This window comes from Brugia malayi (assembly GCF_000002995.4).
Source record: "Brugia malayi strain FR3 genome assembly, contig: Bm_v4_Chr3_scaffold_001, whole genome shotgun sequence".
Lineage (NCBI taxonomy): Eukaryota > Metazoa > Nematoda > Chromadorea > Rhabditida > Onchocercidae > Brugia > Brugia malayi.
Window position 1 is genome coordinate 4,579,948 of NW_025062477.1, and position 23,223 is coordinate 4,603,170.

Consider the following 23,223-nt stretch of genomic DNA (forward strand, 5'->3'; position numbering starts at 1 on the left):
TCACTTCGCAGCGCTTGGTCTACCAGCTCTTGCAAATCTTTCTAGATCTTGTCTCTGCATTATTTCCCACATTACAGGTCGTGATCGAGCTTGTTTTTCAGTTTCTTTCTTCCAACCTGAAGAAACGAGGCGCAAAATACCCACAGTTTGATCAGCACATTATTCAAACAAAGATAAGAATAATTGTTCAAATATATCTACTTTTTTCATGACTTCTAATTCAGGGAGATTTTATCTACAAAATCTAAAATTTCACCACTGTTTTTCATCTAACATTAATATACATATATAACAGGATAATTAATTTAGTTTATTCAAACCACTGACATTAGACTGGTAATGAGTTTAACCGTATAAAATTTCGAAGAAAAGATTACCGAATGCACGCTTCCATGCTTTTTGGAACGTCACGGAACTTGATTTTGTCACTTTCAATGGAATGTCGAGAGCATAACGGATTTTAGGCATGCGTAGAGTTGTTGTTAACAAAAGATTGAAAAAGTTTGAAGCACACCAGTATATTGAAACAGCCTAAAAAATTCACAATAAATCAGATTAGTATCAAATTTTATTTTAAACTTTTAATATATATAATTTAAGCTATATGAATAAAGCATTTAATTGCGGAAGAATATTTTATTGGATTTACCAAAGGTGAGGCTATTATTATTTTAGTATCTCAGATAAATTTTCATCTTCAATTTTTACATGGAAAAAATTTTTGATATAAGAAATATCAGGAAAATTTCATGAAGCATTTTGAAAAAGTGAGAAAAAGACTTACAACAGGAACTCTTGAGCTAAAAAAGAATACACCAAGTGGTACTGCAACATATTTGAACGCTTTAACGTATTTGTTAGCAGATGCGGTACCGGTTGGATCATATCCAAGCTGCAAAACGGTATTCATGATTTCTTCATTTTATAATATTATTTAAAAAATGTAAACTGATTGCCTAGAAAAGTTAACTTACAAAAAGTGTGCATCCAATGAGAACAGATGAGAGTGCGGGCACCAAGAAATTAGGATCTGTCGTTGTTAAATCTAGAAACCATAGAGCACCGCCTGTGTCCCAACCAGGAAAACTGTAATATTTCATTTTTCCATAAGAATAAAATCAAACCAGTTTTTTAGATATTGCATTTAATTTTTCAATTCTGGTCGAAAATTTATCGAAAAAAACCTAACCCAATTAAAATTTTTTTAATCAAATGATATGTGATATCTCATTTCACTTCTTTAGCCAAAAAAAGAAAAGAAAAAATGAGATTTTACCGTTATTCGAGATCGGGACATTGTTCAAATGGAAAGCAGAACATAAAAGACTTACTTGTTCTCTGCCATAAGTATAATTCCTCGGTACTGGGAAATGAATAAAACTGAATTGAGCGCAAAATAATAATATCTGTTGGAGGATCTTAAATTATAAGTGTCTACATAAATATTTTCGTCATGCGAAATCTTCCGATCTAAAATGATATTATTCAGATGAAATGAGAAGCAGAATGAATTCAAATTATGAAATAACTAAGAAACTACAACAAAATATCAAGAATTGGAATTTTTTTTTTCAAATCGTATTTTTAGAAATTGCAAACAATATTTTTATTCTGTATTTTACATACATTACTTAAGAAAATAAATAAACGTTTTTGATATATCAACTATTTCTGAAATTTTTTTTTTGATGAAGATGACACAGTCATCATATATCGTCTCTAATATAGTTGCTTGGACAAATTTGCAGTATTTCCACCGCATCCAAAGGTAATGGAATCATCTGAAGTAAAAAAAAGAAAAAAAAAACTAACATAAAGCTTCACTTCGAATTACTTCTCGAGCTTCTTTCTTCTTATCATCAAACATTTTCAACGTATCATCATGCATCATTTTCATTGGTGCAAATCTTTGTAAGAATAAGGTTGCACGCAGAAATGCTAGCCGTAAACATAATGTGGCTGAAAACCATGAATAAATGAAAATAAAAAATGAAAGGTAAACGATAAAAGAAGAAAGAAAAAACACATTGTAAAAATTAAAATATTATCAAATCTTGAACTGCTGAACTAAAAATATACGAAAAACATTTTTAAACTATTCAGATTTAAACTATTAAATCATCAATATTTTTTGTTTAGAACAACTTGATTAGTTTTAAGAGCTTACTACATATGATAGAAGCAAACCAGGGAAGATCAAAATGATTGTGGATAAATTCCAAAGCAATTCGATACCAGGAAGCAGGTGAATACCAAGAAAAAAGCCCAGTACTTTCTACAGCTGATATACCACTCAGACCGAATAAATCCAAAATATCGACCTTTAGAAGCCATTTCTCATAAAAAGAAAAGCCTGAGCTGGCTACTGCTTCCGGAGGCATATTTATTACCGGGATATCCGGTATACCCTAAAAAAAATCTTCAAATATTGGTAGTATTACAGATGCGAAAAATTTAAATGAGTTGACAATAGAAATAAGACTCAAATTCAGCTTACCGACTTTATGCTCGCAGGACTGTAACAAGCTTAATTAATTCAATGCTTCATAGTATTAATGTTTATTTAAAGTAATAGCAAACTTTCCTAACCTTTTCCGATAGCTTTAACTTAATTTAATTTAACTTAATTCAATATGTGGCTTCGATTTCAAGAGTCCGCATAAAGAAGTTAAGATTCGGGCACTCATCTGCATTTCTCGTTTTAACAAATTCTGCTATATATATAGAACAGATCTAAATTCTAAGCTAAACTTGGTCAAAAGAAAATTTTCATCTCAAAAGTTAATTTATTATGAGTTTCTGAGCAAATTTTGTTCTAATTATTCTACTGTATTTTTTAACGATATATTTATCCGTTTCAGTGAAGCAAAAAATTATTAGTTGACTATAACTAACTCTTCCTATTCTCCGGGTAACTAAAGCTAATAATGGATTATATCAAAATTGGAATTCTTTTATGCTAGAAATAAAAACAGATTTCAATTAACTTTAACACACCGTTAGAGAATCATTTGATACGACAAAGATATCCTTCGCCGTGGATGCATGGCGAACACCAACTACGCAATTCTGTGACTGAAAATTAGAACGGCGAACCGTTGATGCAGCAGCAGAACTAATTGCAACATAAAAGCGTTGAACTGTAAGACGAGAACCACTAAGGGAAAGTGCTACCGCCATCCCAGTAATAATTCAGACAAAAGAGATTATTGAAATTTCACACCATGCGAATTGAAATCTAAAAATTATATTCATTAATAAATCGTTCGCTTGATACATCGTTACAAATTATACTTGCGCCAAGTTATAATCATTAACAGTCACGTAATCTTCGTGCTACACGTTTCGTATAATAGCGTAGTTAAATAAAAACATGTATGAATATCAGCTTAAGCAAAAGATATAAATAGAAAAAAAAGGCGTCAATCCATAATTATAATTAATATGTTTAATGTATTAATCAATCTGAAAAAAAGAATATATATATTGTAAAACAGAAATTTCAAGTACGCCTTAAACTGATTCAATAACAAAACGTTTTGTTTAAAATTTTTTTTCATATATATTTAAACAGAAACAACAAAATTAGACACACATATAATAAAGTACTGCCATCTTGAAATCCAGACTAACTCATTCATATATCGAAATTAATAGGATAAATTCTTTGGAAAAAATGTAAGAAAATATTTAAAATTGAATTTCATCACTATGTGATAATATTCATTTAATAAAAGATTAAAATAAAATCAAAATCAAAAAAATCACTCTATAATTAACTACAAACATTATTACTGAAAAAGAAGTTCTAAGTTATTTCAAAGACCAATTTTGATTTGTTTTTTTTTTCTTTGTAATCCAACTTCATAAAATACAAGTCTGGAAATCAAGGAGAATTAACAACCATATATTTTGCAACACTTGAAATATACAGTCATATAACAATCTCTTCTTCCAACTATGCTATCCTCCTTCCATTGGCTTCTCAGTTCTGAAACGAACATGAATTATACAAACTGATAAAACATAAACGAAAGAAGATAGTAAAATTAAAACACTGCATATAAGGTCTTAAAACGTTATCAGAAAAAAAAAAAAAAAAGAAAACTAGAAATATTTTACATATCTATGAAATATATGAAAACAACCTTCTGTATTCCACTGAGAGATTTCTACTCATCAGAGACACTTCTTGTCTTCCTAGTAAATGTCTCTTTATTTTGCCTAAAAATAGAATAGATCAGTAACAATAAAATCTAGTTAACTGTTTACGTAACTAATAAATATTCTTAAGATTCACTTTTGCATAGTGTCGTGATTTATATTTTGATTAAGTGCTTTCTTATACAATTGCACCTGCTTCGATGGTAACTGAGGTATCTTTAGGAAAGCACGAACTGATGGAATCTTGAATATTCCAGAAAACATTACTGAGATCATATTTGATGTACACCAGTATAAGGCTATAACCTGAAATTCTAATGTTACAAATTCTTTTAAAATTGAAATATTGCAAATTTACCTTATTTTAAGATAAATGTGCAATCGGCAGAATGCGACAATGAATCGGTTAAACACGAGAGGAGGAATAGGAACAGACATATTAGTGATAAGTTCACACCAAATATTTGAAATCCAGAAAAATAAAAGTTCTATTGAGAAACTCATACATTACAAATTTTACATTCAATATTTTTTTTTCGAAAATTACATATTTTTTGAAAATTACTCAAACCCACCGAAGAAACTTTGGTACTACATGCAAAAACCATAATCGGTCCGATTCTTGTCAGTAATTTCTGTATTTGCGGACTGACACCTTGGTTTGTTCCACCAGTCTCGGCTCCGATCTATTCGGAAAAAAGTTCTAGATTACGAAAAAAAAGAAAAAAGTGGAAAAAGCAAAAGTTGTTCTGGAATTCATATTTCCCATTCATACAACGTCTTTTTTCAAATTTGAATTTCATTCTTAGCTTTTTAGAACTAAAACTTGAATTTGTGGCACTTTTATAAAACTTCCAAGTAAATTTTCTCTCTAATAATTAGCGTACAAATTTAAATTCCCTAAAAATATAAGATTTTTCCATAGTCCTTAAAAACACCGCTGTATGTTCTGATAAATATTTCATTTGGTTTTACCTTAAATACCGCAGCGACAGTGATAGCAGAAACCAATGGTAGTAAATAATAGGGATCCGGTACAGTTAAATCTTTGAACCAGTACAAACCACCGGTGCTCATACCAGGAAAACTGAAAAAAGAGACAAAAAGATAAGGAAGACAGAAAATGAAAACAATATTTATTGTTCTAAATAGGGTAATTCACATTTCAATATCTAACATTGAAGCTTACGCAACATCGGCCATTTTTTTGACTGCAATAAACTGTGTCATGAAGATAGCGCCATTGAGACTCATAAATACAAACTGTCGATATAGCTTAATATTTTTCGTTTTCAAGAAATCTTTCAGCTCTTTTTGAGTTTCCATTGCTGAAATCCATATTTCTTGAGACTGTGATTTATTTGACTTATAAAATATATGATAAATGCACTCAGTCACAAATTTTTGATGAAATAAAAATCCTAATGATCAAAAAGCTTTTATTTCATATTAACATTTGTAGTGTTTTATATTTCAAAAGCAGAAAAATTCCAGCAAAAAAGTTCCCGCACTAATGACAGAAACACTTGCAGAGCAACTATTATCTATGAGACACTGATATAAATAAAAATACAAAGAACAGAAGGAAGAGAATTTGAAGTTGCTTCAAACCTTTGAAGAAAAAAGTTTTTGAAGACAAGCTCAATTGTATAGAAAGTGTTGAAAAGAACTTATTTCACTATATAACCAATTAGAACAGCGATTTATCCTTGACAAAAGAAATTTTTTCCACTAAAAAATGATTAAATTAGTAAAACTTTTTGAAAAAAGCACAGAATTCACTTAGAAATAAGAAAGACAAACTTTGCAAGAAATTTCCGTTTCTTTGAGCACTTTCCATTTTTTCTTTAAATTCATCAATTTCTTTTTTGTACAACTGTACTCGTGCCATAAGTCGATGAGAAGCAATAGGCACAAATATCATCAGTAACCGCAAACTTATTGTGGCTAAAATCTAACTCTGAAGGAATTCGCAACTGCAAATTAAATAATTCATTAAACATGCGGATCTTTCTACCGATTTAATTTCACTGATCAGTAATCATAGAATTCCAATTATTAACAACAATTTTTTGTATTTGATGTTTAATTATACGCACTTACCACATATGACGGTTAACCACCAAGGCAAATCAATATTAAAATGCACATATTCTAATGCTAAACGAAACCAAGATGCCGGACTCCACCATGAAAAAAGATCATACTCTTTGACCAATGAATTTCCACCAAGAAAATCAAATAAATGAAAATCTTTCACTAATGCCAGTTGCAGTTGTTCCATTAGTGTAAAATCTGCTGCATCTGTAGAAACCAACGGTGTATCTGTTGGTGTAGTCTATAAAAAATTAATTTCAAATGAGCACAGCTAAAATTTATGCAACTTTAGCCCAATTGCATTCAGTTCGATGAAATTCAATTGGAAATAAACAAGATGATGATTTAGCTTCAATTAGCGCAATTTAGCTTAATCAGACCTGAATCTTATAACAGTCTTAAAAGAAGCAAATAGACGAATTCTACCGAACTAAATTTATTACACTGGATATTGCCTTTCAGAAAAAACTATGGCATATGGCAACTATAGACTTACCAATATTTCGGGTGTTGAAGATGGAGTAGAAGACGGTGGACTACTTCCAAAGAAAGATATACGTCTAATTTGTGAAATTAATTGGCAGTGGTCAGCAACCACAAAATTTAATCTTGATGCCATTTTCACTGAGGACAAAGATGTTAATTCCGTTAGAAGATGCCGTCTAAGACGTAGCATCACCTGCAGATTCCTCGGAAGCATACTGAAATTATATGATAACCACTCAACAATTTTGAAGTATGTTGCCTTTTCTGTAATCTAACATTTTCGAGAACCAATTCGGGAATGAAATCCATCCAACTTTGTTATTACTAAAACATTCACTACAATTAATGAGAAACTGAGCACACAATTACTAGTGCAGAACCCATAACTGATTCCCACTCATGGAACATTAGGACAGTATTGAGTAAATAACAACCTCGACTCAAACAGTGTTTCCTTAGAGTGTGCAATAAATTTTTTGATGAATTTTACTTCATTTTAATAATAAAAAATTATTTAACGATTTCTCAAACATTGCACAATTTTTAAAAAACAAAACAAAACAAAACAAGAATGCATGTCATTAACCAAATGCACCATTTTTAAGTCAAACAGCATCTCTATACACTATAAAAAATTTCCATATTAAATTTTACTTCATTTTAATTAATAACAGTTCAAGTTTTAAATTACACATCCGTTTAGTAAAGCATCAGCTAGTAGGTTACATACATTCTACATTATGCTGATGGTCGAATAAAATAATTTTACCAATTATATCAACAACGTGATAAACAATAAACAAGACATGCTTTGCAGTGTTAGCTAGTTTATGAACAGCTGACATGATAAACCCTGGATTAAATTATAATGCCAATAGCGTTTAATAAAAAAACATATATAACGTTGATTATTAGAACCTGAGAGTTTTGATAGGTGTTCAAAGACTTCCATCCCTACGTTATTAATTGAAGATTGGAAGACTTTGAACAAATATTCCAATACTGCTTCTAATAGTTTAGGAATTTCTGAATTCAACTAGTGCTGCACATTATCTACTGTGCATATTACTGGCCTAAACTAATATGATTTAATCTGGGATAAAAAAATCCGAAATCAAATGAAACAATCTAATAAAAAGTTTGGAATATCATTTATCGATCCCAATTATAAAATTTGTTTATTCGGGATTTATTACGATCTATACAAAAGAAAATCCAAAGTTTAATTTCAGCCTGCCGTAATTTCATCAATTTCAAATTTTCGAGAATTAGTTCTTATCATAGAATTCGTCTTCCCAGCTTTTGTCATCACATTTGCCCGCGCTTCTTCTTGTATGTATTGTTCCATTAATTTAGCAATCTTTGACGATGACAAAGCAGCACTTTCTTTCCAGGGTTCTCCAAAAAGTGAGTCTTTCTGAATTTCGGTATTTTCTGTTTCTTTTGCAAGTAATTTGGACAAATCATCATCTTGACTTTTTTTCTCAATTTCAGCAACTTTCTTCTGAAGTTCCAATGTTTCGCTTGCTCTTTTCCATCTCATTTCTGGAAATTTGAATTCCACTACTATATATCACATAATGCCTACATATTTTTTAAAGAGAAACCCCTAAATGTTCCGAATGACTGGAAAATCAGAAGGTTTATGCATTAAACCATTAATTAACCAATCTTAAAAAGAAATCATAAAAAAATAGCAAACGACAAATCAGAAACGGAAAAATTCAAACATACCAGAAACGTAGTTTAATAACTCAGTACGACGAGTTTCCGCAGGATCTGAACAAACAGCAGGTAAATGTAACAAAGAATGCATTGTACGAGTTCTCAATACTGTTGCATGCATGTTACTAATTAAACTCGAAGTGATCCAATAAATACACACGACCTTAAAAAATAATTTTGCAAGATGTATTAATTCAATTGGAGAATAACTGAACATAAAAAAATTGAAACTAGTAATAGTAAAAAAGTGAGGAGTAAAAAGTGAGGAATAGAAAAAGCCATAAGCGAAGAAAGATCAGTATTTTGTACCGACATTAATAGCAACATAACAGTGTTCGTATTAAAAATGCTTAAATTTAAATTCAATTTTCACTTTCTTTTGCTTAATACTTACCGATGGAACGTTGCTAGCAACGAAAAATGAACATGCAGCAATTGGATATATTGTATTATATGGCTTTAATCCTAACATCCAGTTGCTTACTGTTTTTTGCATTTGCAATATTTCAATCCATTTCTAAAAAGTAAAGTCAGATTAGAATTCTCTGCCAACGAATAATACGGCATAAAAGTAACATAGACTTAATATAAAAGATAAACTTTGAAAAAGAAAGAATGAGAAAATCAATCATTTTAATATATTAATAAATGTATGTTTGACAAGTTGAGGGGAAAATGTAAAAAAAAAAAAACCCTAGAAAAGCGTCGTGAACGTGTCTCTTGCTTTGAAAAAGACACCTTGCACTTCCTTTTGACTCACTAATAAAAAGTGTCTAAACTTTCAAATTCGTGAATCACTACCTTAGTTGTGAAAGTAAAACAAATAGCAGTTAGAGTAGGCAATAAAAAAACCGGATCGGATACTGTCAGATCGGTAAATGATAACATGCCACTTCCTGTCCAGCTCGGATAACTGCAAATATCACTATCATTATAAGCGCATGAATAGTATTTCATTTGCTTCAAAATAAATCAATGTTTTAAAATTAATCAATCAAAATTTTTTTTTCTTTTTACTAAACTTCCAAGTGGAAAAAAGCGTACACAACTTCAGCCATTTTCTTAATACCACAGTATTGCGTAAAGAAGATTCCAACGTTTGAAGAGTACAATATGACCGAACCAATTCCACTGCGAATTTCTGAAAATACGCTAGAAATTTGATATTTTATACAATACAATAGTCAAAAGTTTTTAGGACAAAATGTGCTTACGATGCAGAAACGGAGAATGGACTTCCTTGGATTTCATTCTTTTCCACAAAATTAAAGCTGGCATATAGAACGTAGCCATTCGAATTAACACAGTCGCTGAATAAAATAAATTAATCAGAAAATCAGAAGTTCACATTTTAAATTTATTTGATCTAAGCTTTTTGGAAAAATGTGAAAGAAGAGAAACTGAAATTAAAAGAATTAAGGACTTCTGAAATATTTAAGGAATGCAAAAAAATATGTTAATTAATTGAATGTCAAGACAATTTATTGGCCAAAATGATAAGAAATGATAAACTACGGAGATAGTAAAGCAGAACTTTTACCACATATTATAGTAGTAAGCCAGGATAACTCATAGTTGGTATGGAGGAATTCCAATAATACTCGGTACCACGACGAAGGCTTCCACCACGTGTACAGACCCAAATGTTCAAGCGGAGTACTACTTAAGCCAGAAGTCTCAATTAAACTTTGCGCATAATTACACGATGCTTTCACCGATCGATCGAACCACTGAATGACAGGATGAGCCTTAATTTATTTCGAATTAATTAATCATACAATGATGATGAACTAATTTAATTTCAAAAAAAGCGATTAAAGCAAACTGAATTACTAAAATACCGATTAGTTTGGGTTGAAAAATAAGTGAAATGAATCAATAACCTGCAACTCGGCTGCTATATCCAAATAAGTATTATTAGAGAAATTACGTTTGTTATCATAATTTTTCCATATAGCTGATGAGGGTAAGCTTAAAACAATATTAGCTGAAGTGCTAGGAACAATTCCGCCAAATCTTTTGGAAATAAAACGACATGATATTGCGTGAATTGACATAAATCGCAACAACTAAGAAATTCGAAAAACCTGAAGTAATGACTGAATATAATCATCAAATGATTTGCACAGAGTCAAAATTTATGCTACTGAATTTGAACAACTGATGATCAATCAACCATCAGTTTTATCGTTTCTTGATTTGTAAAAAAATTAAAATTAAAAAAAAAAAAAAAAACCAATTAATGATAATAAAACGCAAAACTTTTTTCTTTATAAGAGTATGAGATCAATGTAATCTACGAACGAGTAAGCATATTTTGATTGATAAAACTAACGAATTATCACGAGATAAACGAATGATATGATTACTGATATAAGAAATAACAAAAAAGGAGAAAGGAAGGTACACCATTGTTGTACAGCTTATAATTAATGTTATATGAATAGCAATAATCCGACTAACAAATGAAAACTTTCATTTGGAATCTTTTTGTTGCATAATCGTTTCATAATAATTTACAATGAAAATTTCATTTCGTTTGATCCAATCTTTGTTTGCTTAACATTTTTTTTTTATAAAAAGTTTTTAATTGGAAGCGAAGGGATATTATGCTATAACTGCTTGTAGAAACATTAATCAAACAGTGCAAAGTGGCGTTTTGCGCCATTTATTAATCATTCTATCAGTTTTGATTCTGATAAGCTAGGAAGAATAGATTGCATTTGTTTTGCTAATATAACTTTATTTCATTACATCGAGATTTCTTGCTACTCTGAGAGAACATTCCATTTCATCTCATTGAGACTTTTTATGAAGTGACATTCTATTCTATCTCATCTCATTACATCGAGAATTCTTGTGACCTATCAATCTCTCGAGGGAACATCCCATTTCACCTCTCTTATCTTGATTTTTCTTACGTCTGAGAAAAGAAAACAATAATGAACGAAAAGTGATAAAGATAGATAAGGAAGGATTGGGGAGAAAACTTTTTAAAAAAAAGATAAAATGAATTTAATGACTAGTGAGTGACCATTACTGTTTGCAATCTCTACATTTCCTATACTAAACTCCAATTTTTAGTATCTTTCGCCAGAAATACATCTTTTTTGAACTCTTCGATGGTCTTTGATAATATATGAAATTTAAAATAGCATAATAGTAATTAATAGTAAACAAGTAGTAATTTTTACGTAATCCACGTAACGTTTTGCATCATTTAATATTCCGAACATAACCAATTACGTGCAACGATTTCACTTCAGCTGCCTCAATATAGTGAACATAGCTAAGCTGTTGTATTTTTTGAATATTTTCTTGTAATTTATAGAAATATATTTTATAATCTGAAGCCTATATTTTAATTAAATTTCAAATTTACTCAAATCTGAACTTTTTCCTTTTGAAATCATCAAGATTGCACAGATGTGAAATAATTTTCGAATAACAATGAATCAAAAAAATGATTTGTGGTTTATCAGTTACACAAGTTCTGTTTTAATTAAATTTCAAATTTGTTCGAAATTTAACTCGAAATTACATTTACAAGCATAGAAGAAATGGAAAAGTTAGTTTGCATTTCAATGATCCCAATTATTTCATATTAAATATTCAAAAGAGTGCTAATAATAATAACAACAAGTAATAACAATGAATAGAAAAGATAGTTTTTTTTTTTCGTTCAAAAAATTTTGTTTCAATTTTTTTATTTTTCGAGATTTTAATTGATTTGTTGCGAGAAAAAAAGTCAAAAAGTCACAATCATCATTAGATATATGAATGATATATAATATTGAATGATTAAAGTTATTCATTTATTTTCAATTGAATTGTTAGAAGAACGTAAATGAAATCTTTTAGAAATAATTCAAAAAATTAGAAAAAGTTTTTAGATTTAATTTTAATAAAATAAATTGATTAATGTTGCAATTATTAAATTATCAAAAAAAAAAAATCATTTTATTAATGGTTTTAGTGCAGCAATAGCAATAGAACATGATAAAATATTATTAACAAATGATTGTAAATGAACGGCAAATGCAAATTGAACATTTTGATCAGTGTTTTCATGAATTTTAAGTGTAAGTACTTTATCAATAATTTCATCGATGGTACTGTACCGATGACGGAAAGCAACGGCATTTACGTGATATGAATTACGTAATTGCAATAAATCATCTTTTATTTGCTCATTAATATCATTCGTATTTTCTAACTCTGATAAAATTTTACGTAGTATCCTGAAAATAATACGAAATGCTATATTTTATATAGTATAATTCAGATTTTTAAACTTTTTTAAATTTTAACAAAACTTATATAATTTTTTTCTAATTGCTTTTATATTAAGCATTTTATTTATTTATTTTTTCCTTTTCTTTTTACATTTCAATTCGTACAAAACAATGATTCCAAAAATTTACTTTTTGTATTAATGTTAATGTTTATGAATTATTGATTTGTTTTTGTTTTTGTATATAAACGATTTTTTGTCTTACTCATTAAATTTTAATTTTGTAATTAAAGTTTTAGATAAAAAAAAATTGCGAATTTGGATAAATGGAAAAAAAGAAGAAATAAATTAAATATAATTTAAATGAATATTTAAATTATCTTTTTTAATTTTTTATACCTTGAGGCTAGTAAGTTCCAATGTGGAATTCCATATAGACGACTTTGATCAAATTTTAAACGAATTTCACGTTCTAGATTAGTTCGAAGTTGCAACAATGCATCATTTTCCGTATCAAAATATGCAATCTGTTCCGGTTGTACCGATTCCATTTCAGTTTGATCGCTAGTAAATAATGGTAACCAATGATTGCGTTTCTGTAATTCATTCATTTATTATAAATTATACTTGAAAAACATATCTTAATGATTAATTTTTTAAAAGCTTTTAATTTTAATTTTTTTTTCTGGAAGTTTGAATGTATCTTTTAAATTGTTGAAATTAGATTTACATGAATTCGAAATAAAATAATTTTTTAAATAATTAATTTGATAATTTTTCACTAAACATACGCTTAAATCAAATTGCATTTGACTTGGATGTTCATTTTTTTGAATATTTGCATATAAATTTCCCATGCATGCAAGAGTACCAATTGATCTAATAGGACAGAATGGGTCATTTAATTTATAGCAGTTACCATCGAATGGATTTAAAATTAGTGTACCATCCGAAACCATTGCCATTACATAAGCTGATCGAGAGCCTGTAATTGTCATCTGATCATTTGAAACTTTAAAAATTTTAGCTTTTCACATTTATTTCAGATTTTCAAAAAGAAAAAAAAAAAATTCCTTTACTCCTAAAAAAAATTTTTTGTACGTCTATAAAAAAAGTTCACTTTTATTCTAAATTAAAATTACAGTATTATTAAGAATTCTACAACATATTTTAAAAAAATGAAAAACAGGAATTTCATTTTCTTTTTCTTTCTTTAATGTAAAATTTTCGAGTGAATTGTTTTTTTTTAAAAAAAAAGTGAATGTTAGTTTTGAATTTAATAAATTGGTTGAAATTAAACTTTGAATTATTCACCTTCTGGTAATGATTTCCCAAATAGAACATATGATTTTATGCCAGCATGTAGCAACCAACAACATAATAATATTGCATGTTCATCGATAATGCCACAACCAATTGATAGAAACTGAACAATTAAAACAAATGTCTTTGTTATATTAATTAAATTTGTATTTATAAACTGCATTATGCTCTAATTAATGACCTCAAAAATTTCATTTTTTCAAACAAATATTAGTACTATATTACTTAAATTTGTAATTATATGAAATACATTAATTAATTAGTTAATTAATTAATGACCTCAAAAATTTCATTGTTTTTAAATAAAAACTTACCCGATCAGCAGTAATCCAAATATCACAAAATTCTGAAGAAATAATCGAATTGGAAGTGAATGGTATATTAGAAACCATTTGACATGCAAAATGAGCTAAAGCTTGCGATGATGATAAAGATGATAAGCTAATTGGTGGCTTAATTGGTCGAATGAATCTGAAAAAATAAACATATTTGATTATTTAAATTTACATAATTTGCACTAAAAATGTATTAATATTTTAATTTAATTAATTTTTTCATTTTTCAGCATATATTTTATGCTGAAAGATTTATTTTACTAGTAATTTAAAGTTTATTAGTAATAAAAGTTGAAAAATGATATCATGAAGCATTTTAAATTATTTGTTAATTAAATCATTGATATATTATTAGTAATAAAGCATATTTCTTAAGCAATAAATAAAATAAACAGTTAAAATAGAAAAACTATTAATTCTTTCATTTTTAAAATTCCATTTAATTTAACAATATTTGTAAATATTAAAATCAATTCCACATATTCTTATTTTGAAAAGTAACGTATTTCGAGATACCTTCTATCCCATTCTCTCTCTCTCTCTCCCTCTCCTTCAACGATTTTTTTAGCACGGAGAAAAAGATTTTTTTTAAGTTAATTTTAAGATATACTGAAATAAGAAATGCATGTAAGATTTATCTGTATATAATTAAATAATGGGTGCAAGTTGTTGCCTGCATGCAGCTAAATAATGGGTGCAAGTTGTTACCTGCATGCAGCTAAATAATGGGTGCAAGTTGTTACCTGCATGCTAATATTCGTTTACCAGTAGCACATTGCACAATGCTAATATAGCGACGATCCATAAAATGATTTCTAGCATTTTTTTCCCATTCTAATGATTTCTTTTGTATCTAAAATTATTTCATAAATTAAAACTTATCATTTAATTAATAGATTTATCACAAAAAATAAAATAATTTGATTGTTTATTTTTTCTATCCAATCTTGAATTAATAATATGCATAAATTTTACTTTGCTAGGCTCATCAGTACTTGAATATTTGATGTCAACAATTTGTGGCGGAGATATATCTGGTTTAAATGCTATCAGTAATTTGAGATATGCCGGTTGATTATCAATCCTGAAAAACTGATAAATAATACAGAATAGTTTATAGATTTATAAGATTATTGAAATAATTTTTTTTTCTTTTTGCTAATTTCATTTTTTTAACCTTTAAATCCTCCAATAATTTTTCAATTAATCACAAAATAAAAATTTAATCTTTAAATGTCTTTAAGCTCTTCAAAATAATTTATTAATTAGTTTTCTAATAGACTTAATCAATTCTTAATTTACGATAAATAAATTTAACCTTTAATTTTATGCTTTTCCAAAAAAATAAAAAAGAAAAAATTGTTGATAAACCTGTAAGAAGTGAGAAATAATGGTGTTTGAAGACGTAAATAACCATCAATTTTACCACAAAAGTAAACAGTTGCTAATGGTATAAAAATAGAGCCTAGCCAACGGCGCTCTAATTGTTCGTGCACTGAATTAGGCTCGCGATCATCAGAATCAAGTTTGGTGACCACCTAAATTAAAAATTCATTTTTATTTCATTGCAACAATTATTTCTCTTCTCAACTGAGATAATTAATCAATTATCTAATTAAAAAAAAAATTTATTTATGCTAAATAACTTTAAAGATTTCAATCAATTTCTTTTATTTATTTATTTTTTAATCAACTATTATTCACAATCTTGAAGTAAAAATTATCTTGATCATGCTACCTCCCTCTCTCTCTCTCTCTCTCTCTCTCTTTCCTTCTCATTTTTCTTTTGTCATTTCTATAAATTATTTTAAAATATTGTTCAAAAAGAAAAAAAAAAAAAACTAACTCTATCATAAACTGTAATTTTTATTGAATCCGTGATTGTGCTAAAATCATTATTAGCTGCACGAAGACAATCTAATTTCATTTCAAATGTTTGCTGCCAATATGGATTACGTCCATTTGATAATGCTGTTTGCACTAATGAATCCTAAAAAATTTTTATTATTATAAGAATTAATTAATTAATTAATGATATAATTAATTATATAATAATATATTCTCATATACATTTGTTGCATAAACTATATAAGAAATACACTAAAATATTTAAAGTATTATATCATTCATTTTAATATTACACAAATGAAATGATAATTAAATTAATTAATAATTGTATAATTTCATTTATTAAATTCATTTTTCAAAATTTATTACATCATATGCGAAATTTTTGTTAAATATAATAATTTTTTGTTTCTTTATTTATTTTTTTTTTTTAGAAAAATATTAGTTTTGAAAAACGAAAAAATTGACTTCACCTGGAATGATACTTCAACAAATGATAATAATGTTTCATGTTCAGGTTCTGGAAGATTTACTGCTGAATGAATATTAATAACAAGACGATATTCCATACCACTTATTACCTGTATTACAATTTTTACCTTACACATATTAATTAATACCAGTATATGCACAGTACATTTATTTTACCGGAATACCTTTCGTTTACTTGTTTCTCGCCTTGCCGGTTTTAGCTTCCGTGATATTTCGTTGGAACCAAATGAGAATTTACTAAATGCTCCGAAAATTTTTGGAAGTGGTACTTCGTGAATCAAATTTTGTGCCAATTTTAAACTTTGCTCACGCACTGCTTGTTCGTAAAATCGATTCCTGAAAGAAGAAGAGATAATAACTAATAATAATTAATAATAATAATAAATAATAATGATAATAACAACAACAATAATAATGATAGTAATAACAACAGTAGCTATAATAAATAAGACTATTAGCTATCCGTGTTTAATACCACATGACACTAATTATATTTTTCAATAACATTATTTCATTACTTTATCATAATGGCATATTGATTTCCAATATTTCGATATCGATCAATTTTTGTTTTGTAATTATTTTGTTGATTCATTACATGACTTGATGAAATCATATCATATTCAATTTCTGAATTCAACAATGGAATTGGTTTTTTAGCGCCTCTTTTTTGCTCATTGCGCATTTGTAATGCTTTGAATCTGTAGAAAATAAACAAAAAAAAGGTAGAAGAAGGAAGAATAATTCTATTATATTCGTATTTTCTTAATTAATTATTCATCATTAAAAAAAAAATGATTTTTATTTGTTTTTTTTTTAAAAAATTGGAAAAAAAATTAATAATAGTGATAATTTTAATTTTTTAAGCATTATGCATTTCCATTTTTTATATGTATTTTATATGTGATATATATGCTTTTCTCTACTCTTCCCATATTTCGCATTTATATATTTGAATTAAAATTAAATTCACCTGATATTATTATCAAATTCTTCATCAGAGCATAATCGAACTTCCTTAGGTATCAAATCAAAATTATCACTCGTATCATTATCAGTGGACAAGTACTGTTGTTGATATGTAATTATTGACTGTCGTTGAAATTGATTTGTTATTAATGCATTTTGCTTGGCCCATGTTGCATTACAGTATAACTCACCAGCTATACATGGCCTATGATTACCAGAGCCAAGACTATTATACATTCTGTAATTAAATTCAGACCTAATTAATTTTAATAAAAAAAAGTGAACAAATTGCATAAAGAAAAGTGATAAAAAGATGATAATTAATAAATGAATTGATAAAATGAATTAATTTTACAAATGATTACCCATTTATAATTAAATCACTAGCAAATTCAATTGGTACCAGAATATTTCGCTCATCTGTAATATTATCGTCGTCTGGCAACGGTAAACCAACAATTGCAATTTTATGAGCTTCCAGTTTTGGTGCTTTCTCAAAAATTGTTATTGTTACAGATTTAGGTATTTCTTGTACCTGAAACAATAAGTGGATAATAAGTTCAAAAAAGATAGTAACATTTTAAATTTCATGCTTTTTTTTCTTTCTTTCTCTCTCTCTCTCTCTGTCTTGAATTTATTTAGAAATAAAATAGAAAATTACAAAAATTTGAATTATTAAAACATTTATCATTAATTTGTTGTATTTATCATTTTAATAATACATAACAAAAAAAGTAGTAACATTTTTAAATCAAAATTTATTTAGCATTTACTTAATATTTCGAGGAAATCACTTGGAAATAATTGTGTATTAAATAAAAGTAAAATTGCAAAGAATTCAGAAAGATTCATTGCTTTTTTTCTTTTTTTTTGTTCCTATTTATTAGATAAATTTTGTAATACTTACCTGTAAATTATAAATTTGCCCAAAATAAGCCTGAAAGTTACTATCAAGTGATCGATACAATGTTCTGCACACAATAATATCGTTAAATTCAATTTGTAATTGCAAGCGGCATTTTTGCAAATGATTAATTCGATCAATTTCATCTTTGGGTATTGGATTATTCCGTTCATTGTTATCGTTATCACTTAATACGTAAACTGGAACATGCCGCAATTCATCAAATAATTTTAACTTTTCCATAATATTTGTTACTGATTGATTATCAGTTTCCTCTCTGCAAAAGATGATCAAATAAAAAGCATTCACTTATATCACTCAATCAGTAATAATTATTAACAGTAATAATGATAATAATAATAATAAATAGTGATAATGATTAATGACTGATAATCGTAATACAGTGATTGGCAGCAGTGATAATAATAATGATAAATATGCCATATGATTACTCAGCCATATAATTAATGCATGTACGATACGACATTGTACATTTCAGATTATCACTCAAACTCAGATTATCACTCAAACCCAGATTATCACTCAAACTCAGATTATCACTGAAACTGAGGTTATCACTCAAACCCAAATTATCACTGAAACTGAGATTATCACTCAAACCTTTCTCTTTTAGCATTTTGCTGCGGAAAGGAAACTTTTTGAACGATTAATTTTGTGGTGGAATATCCTTGTATTTGTCGTAATTTCTGTAGTTTTTTCCAATTTTCTTCAATTTTATCACTTAAATCCAAATAACTTTGTTGTTTTTCCTCCAAATCAATCAATAATTGCTGTATTTGACATTCTGAACTGTAATGAAATATATTTCTTATAAGTAAAATTATTTTATTTCTTCTAAAAATATTCTAATTAATTTTTTTTTTTTTTTTTTTTTTTTTGGAAAAAAAATCACAATTATGAGCTAAAAATGTGCGTATATTATGAAAAAAAAAATATTCTGAAACTATTTTTTTTAGAAAAAAGAAAAAAAATTATAATAAACTGTCATTTATAAGGAAATTAACTTTATTTATATTAATTAATAAATATATATTAATTACAAAAATATATTAATCAATAAAATTAATCAGCAAATCTCAGTAAGCGCTCAAAAACTTTTTTTTAATACTAAATATTTCAATAAAAATTTCAAATTGAAAATAGTTGCTGAATTTTTTCAGTTAAATTACTTTAGAAATATATTTATTCAGTTTAAATTACAAGTTATCAACTATAAAATTAATTTTGCAAAAGTGAAAATATTTTCTAACTTTTCTTTTTCGTTTTTTTGTAAAATTTCTCCTTTGCGTAATTTTTTTTCGTTAATTTCAATTTCCTTCAATAATTTCAATGCTTCTTCCATTCTAATTGACTGCATTTTATGCAAATTTTGAATGGTACTGCATAACTGCAATTTAATCATATAAAATTGATATATTTGAGTAATATTAATAAAGAATTACAAGTAAATATATGATACAAATAAAAATTATAAAACAATTTTAACATTTACTATAATACTATCACTTTTTTCACTTAATTTTTATTCATAAATTAATTGGAATTTTAATAACCAAATTTTCTTGTCCAAATAACCAATGATAATTGAAAACAATTCGATTTAAATCAATATCCAATTGTACAAAATTTTGTTGCTTAAAACGATTAAGCGCTTTATGCCATTGTTCAGCTTTAAAATATCGATATGGATTGTGATAATTATCATTATCATAGCGTTCCGGCTATAATTAATTAAAATTTTATATGTATTTCTTTATCTCAATTAAATTATTAAAAAGTTCAATTAATCGAAACTGATTTTTTAATTTTATATAATCAAATGTGTATAATTTTTTTTCGCAGCAATCAAATTAAAAAAAAAAAAAAAAAAAGCATATGTATTATCTAATAAGTTAAAGTAAGAATAGAAAGAAAGAAAATGTTTGTTAATTATTTAATTGAAATTAAAATTATTTGAAATTGAATAAATTATATTCTTTTCTCAACTTTTCGCTTATCATGGATAAATCAATTATTGAAAAAGGTATGAAAAAGTAAAAAAGAAAAAAAATTATTTCTCACTTAAAATTCAAACTTATTGCATTGTGCTTTGAAAATTTTTATAATTTATATTTCATTATTTTTTTTTTTAATATTTTTTAATTTATTTTTATAATTTATATTTCATTGCTCATTTATATCTTTCATTATTTTATTATCTGTAGTGCTTATTTCAATTAGCTCATATTAAAATTTCAAATAAAAATATTTCGTACATTTCTACAATTTCTTTTTTTTCCCTTTTCTCTAATTCTTTATGTTTTCTCAAAAAAAAAAAAGGTATAAATTAAAATTAATTAATTTCATATTAAAATTTTTTTTTTTAAATCATAAATTTTTCAAGCATAAAATACAATAATTAATTACTCGTTTAGGAATTTTATCAAAATTCAAATTGCTTCCTAATACTATTCCAGCATCGTTAATAAAATGTTCGCCCAATCGTTGTTTTAATAACGCATAATTTTGTGGTTTAAATGTTGTTATACTGAAATTAATAAATTATTTCTAACATTGAAAGTAATTTATTTTTTATTCTTTTATTTTTAATGTTTAATAGTAATTACTTTCAAATGATAAATGAAATTTTTACTGCAAAAATTAAAATTTGAATTAAAATAAAATTATTACTTTTGCATTTCATTTTCATTAGTTGGTGACATTGTCACATCAAATTGCTTATTATAGGTACAACACAATGTTGCAAATTGTTTAATTTCTTCTGGCGATTGTGGCTGTGCTGCCATAAAGACAACTAAATTTAAATTATTTATAAAACAAAATTTAATTGAACAAATTTTGTTCCTTCAAATTTTATTTGCTAACTTTATTTTTTCTGCAAAAAAAAAGAAAACTACGAGGTACGTTATAAAGTGAAAAAAAGAAGAAAAAGGAAGGAAATGAATTAATATTAAATTTTATTGCAAATATTTTTTAAACTTATCAGTTAAAATTAAATTGTAAATTATCAATTTTTAAGAATTGCAAATCAATTTTCAATTTTTTGAAAACCTTTAGGAAATTGTTTCCGTTTAATTTTCACTTCATTATCATTCTGGAATTGACCGGTTACAAATTCATACTGAACATCATCCGATGGTAAATAGTGTACACAATCAGCTTTACATTTTTCTCCAAGCTATATGAAATTTAAAAAAAGAATAGAAAATTTTGAAATTGTTTAAAAATTAATTTTTTTTTTCTAATCAATAAAAACAACCAAAAATCACTTATTCATATTCAATTTGTTCATTGTAATTTTTGTTACCAAAAAGAAAAAAATTTTTTTTGTTTAAATTTATAATTTTTAATTATAACTAAACAAAAGCATAGTATAAATTAGAAAATAGAAAATTAATTACAAAATTAAATAAAACAATTAAAATTTTTTTCTAAAATTTTAATATACTTTACTAAAAATGAAAAAACCTTCATGGAATGTTCAATTTGTTTATCGAGTTCCTCTTGATTCATTTCATTAAGACTTCCCAACGAATCTTGCAACGTTAACTTATTACGTTGTTGACGTTGCAACCGTTTATTCAATTTTGCTGTGTCACGTTTCTCACTCATTTCTTGCGCTATTTTTTGACGTATTCGTTCACGTATTATTTGTTTATCTGGTACAGATGAGCCAGTAATTTTTCCAAATGCAAAACATTCTTGAGAAGAAATTGCTGGGCTAAAATATCTATTAGCTAATTGATAATACTTTTTTTAAAAAAAATAAATAAATTGAAAAGTTAGAAAAAACAATCTTTTTGCAATTTCTTTCTCTAAAAAAGATTTAAAAGTGGAAATAACTCATTAATTAATACAATTGAAATACAAAAAAAAAAAAATTATTATTATTATTCATTTTCTTTTCCTACTACAATGAAAAATTTTTCAATTAAAAAAAAAAAATGAAATGAACCTGTTAATTTGACTTATGTTTGAATTATCATCGAATGATTCATCAAGCTGAAAAGAAAAATAAATAAACAACAACTTTTCCTCTTTTTTTTTTTTTTGATTTTTGTAATTAAATTAAAGAAAAATTATTTTATTCCACACAGAGTTATTATATCTCAAATTTATTTCATTGTATTATTATTTAATCAAATTGTTATTTTAGACATAAAATAATAAAGCATTGTTTTTGTCATAGAGAGAAAAAGAATTATTATTATTGCTATTATTACGAAGGATTAATTAAGTCTAAAATAATGTTATTGTAATTTACTTTGAGAGAGAGAGAGAGAGAGATAGATAGAAAAGAAAAAAGAGAAAAGAGAAGAGTTGAAATATTTTTGTCACACTAAAATGGTGGTGTTAGTTTAGTTTAAGATTTGTCCATTCTAACCGTTGCTATTGGATTCATTTCCTGGTCCAAATGACAATTATCATTGATATTTTCAAGGCCTTCCATCCAACCATTTTGTTGATTTTTAATAATTTTTTTTGTGTCATTTTTTGTTGATTTCTTATCAATTTTTATTGATTTCTTATCGATTTCTTCCATACAATCATTTTGCATTTTTTTAGTTATTTCCATTTCCTTTTCTTCCATTAATTTCTTTCGAAGTTAATTCTGAAAAACAATG

At 26.6% G+C, this 23,223-nt stretch overlaps 4 protein-coding genes across 4 annotated transcripts; all 4 read right to left on the reverse strand.

Annotated features, from left to right (window-relative positions):
• Bm12987 (60Kd inner membrane protein) lies at nt 1-3,180 on the reverse strand (the record flags this gene model as incomplete). The annotated part of the gene is made up of 8 exons (XM_001902334.2): nt 1-116; nt 378-531; nt 785-892; nt 975-1,086; nt 1,332-1,470; nt 1,813-1,959; nt 2,168-2,408; nt 2,998-3,180. The coding sequence occupies 8 exons, from the start codon at nt 3,178-3,180 to the stop codon at nt 1-3; spliced, it is 1,200 nt and encodes a 399-aa protein (XP_001902369.1).
• Nucleotides 3,181-4,172: 992 nt separating this feature from the next.
• Nucleotides 4,173-6,961, reverse strand: Bma-oxa-1 (60Kd inner membrane protein; the record flags this gene model as incomplete). The annotated part of the gene is made up of 8 exons (XM_043079977.1): nt 4,173-4,224; nt 4,301-4,470; nt 4,740-4,850; nt 5,140-5,251; nt 5,354-5,492; nt 5,968-6,111; nt 6,268-6,502; nt 6,758-6,961. 8 exons carry the CDS (start codon nt 6,959-6,961, stop codon nt 4,173-4,175), a joined length of 1,167 nt encoding a protein of 388 aa, XP_042935911.1.
• Nucleotides 6,962-7,975: 1,014 nt separating this feature from the next.
• Nucleotides 7,976-10,529, reverse strand: Bm12986 (uncharacterized protein; the record flags this gene model as incomplete). Its single annotated transcript, XM_043079978.1, has 8 exons — nt 7,976-8,292; nt 8,482-8,635; nt 8,867-8,989; nt 9,274-9,385; nt 9,517-9,613; nt 9,687-9,782; nt 10,013-10,220; nt 10,356-10,529. The coding sequence occupies 8 exons, from the start codon at nt 10,527-10,529 to the stop codon at nt 7,976-7,978; spliced, it is 1,281 nt and encodes a 426-aa protein (XP_042935912.1).
• A 1,898-nt stretch (nt 10,530-12,427) lies between these two features.
• On the reverse strand, nt 12,428-23,189 carry Bma-mks-6 (RIKEN cDNA 5730509K17 gene, putative; the record flags this gene model as incomplete). The annotated part of the gene is made up of 24 exons (XM_043079979.1): nt 12,428-12,713; nt 13,106-13,302; nt 13,498-13,691; nt 14,021-14,132; nt 14,344-14,500; nt 15,108-15,217; nt 15,340-15,448; nt 15,736-15,902; nt 16,211-16,354; nt 16,686-16,793; nt 16,869-17,040; nt 17,223-17,405; nt 17,678-17,911; nt 18,039-18,208; nt 18,581-18,854; nt 19,199-19,387; nt 19,849-19,985; nt 20,152-20,319; nt 21,005-21,125; nt 21,269-21,392; nt 21,650-21,776; nt 22,067-22,319; nt 22,554-22,600; nt 22,983-23,189. 24 exons carry the CDS (start codon nt 23,187-23,189, stop codon nt 12,428-12,430), a joined length of 3,990 nt encoding a protein of 1,329 aa, XP_042935913.1.
• Between the last annotated feature and the right edge of the window lie 34 nt (nt 23,190-23,223).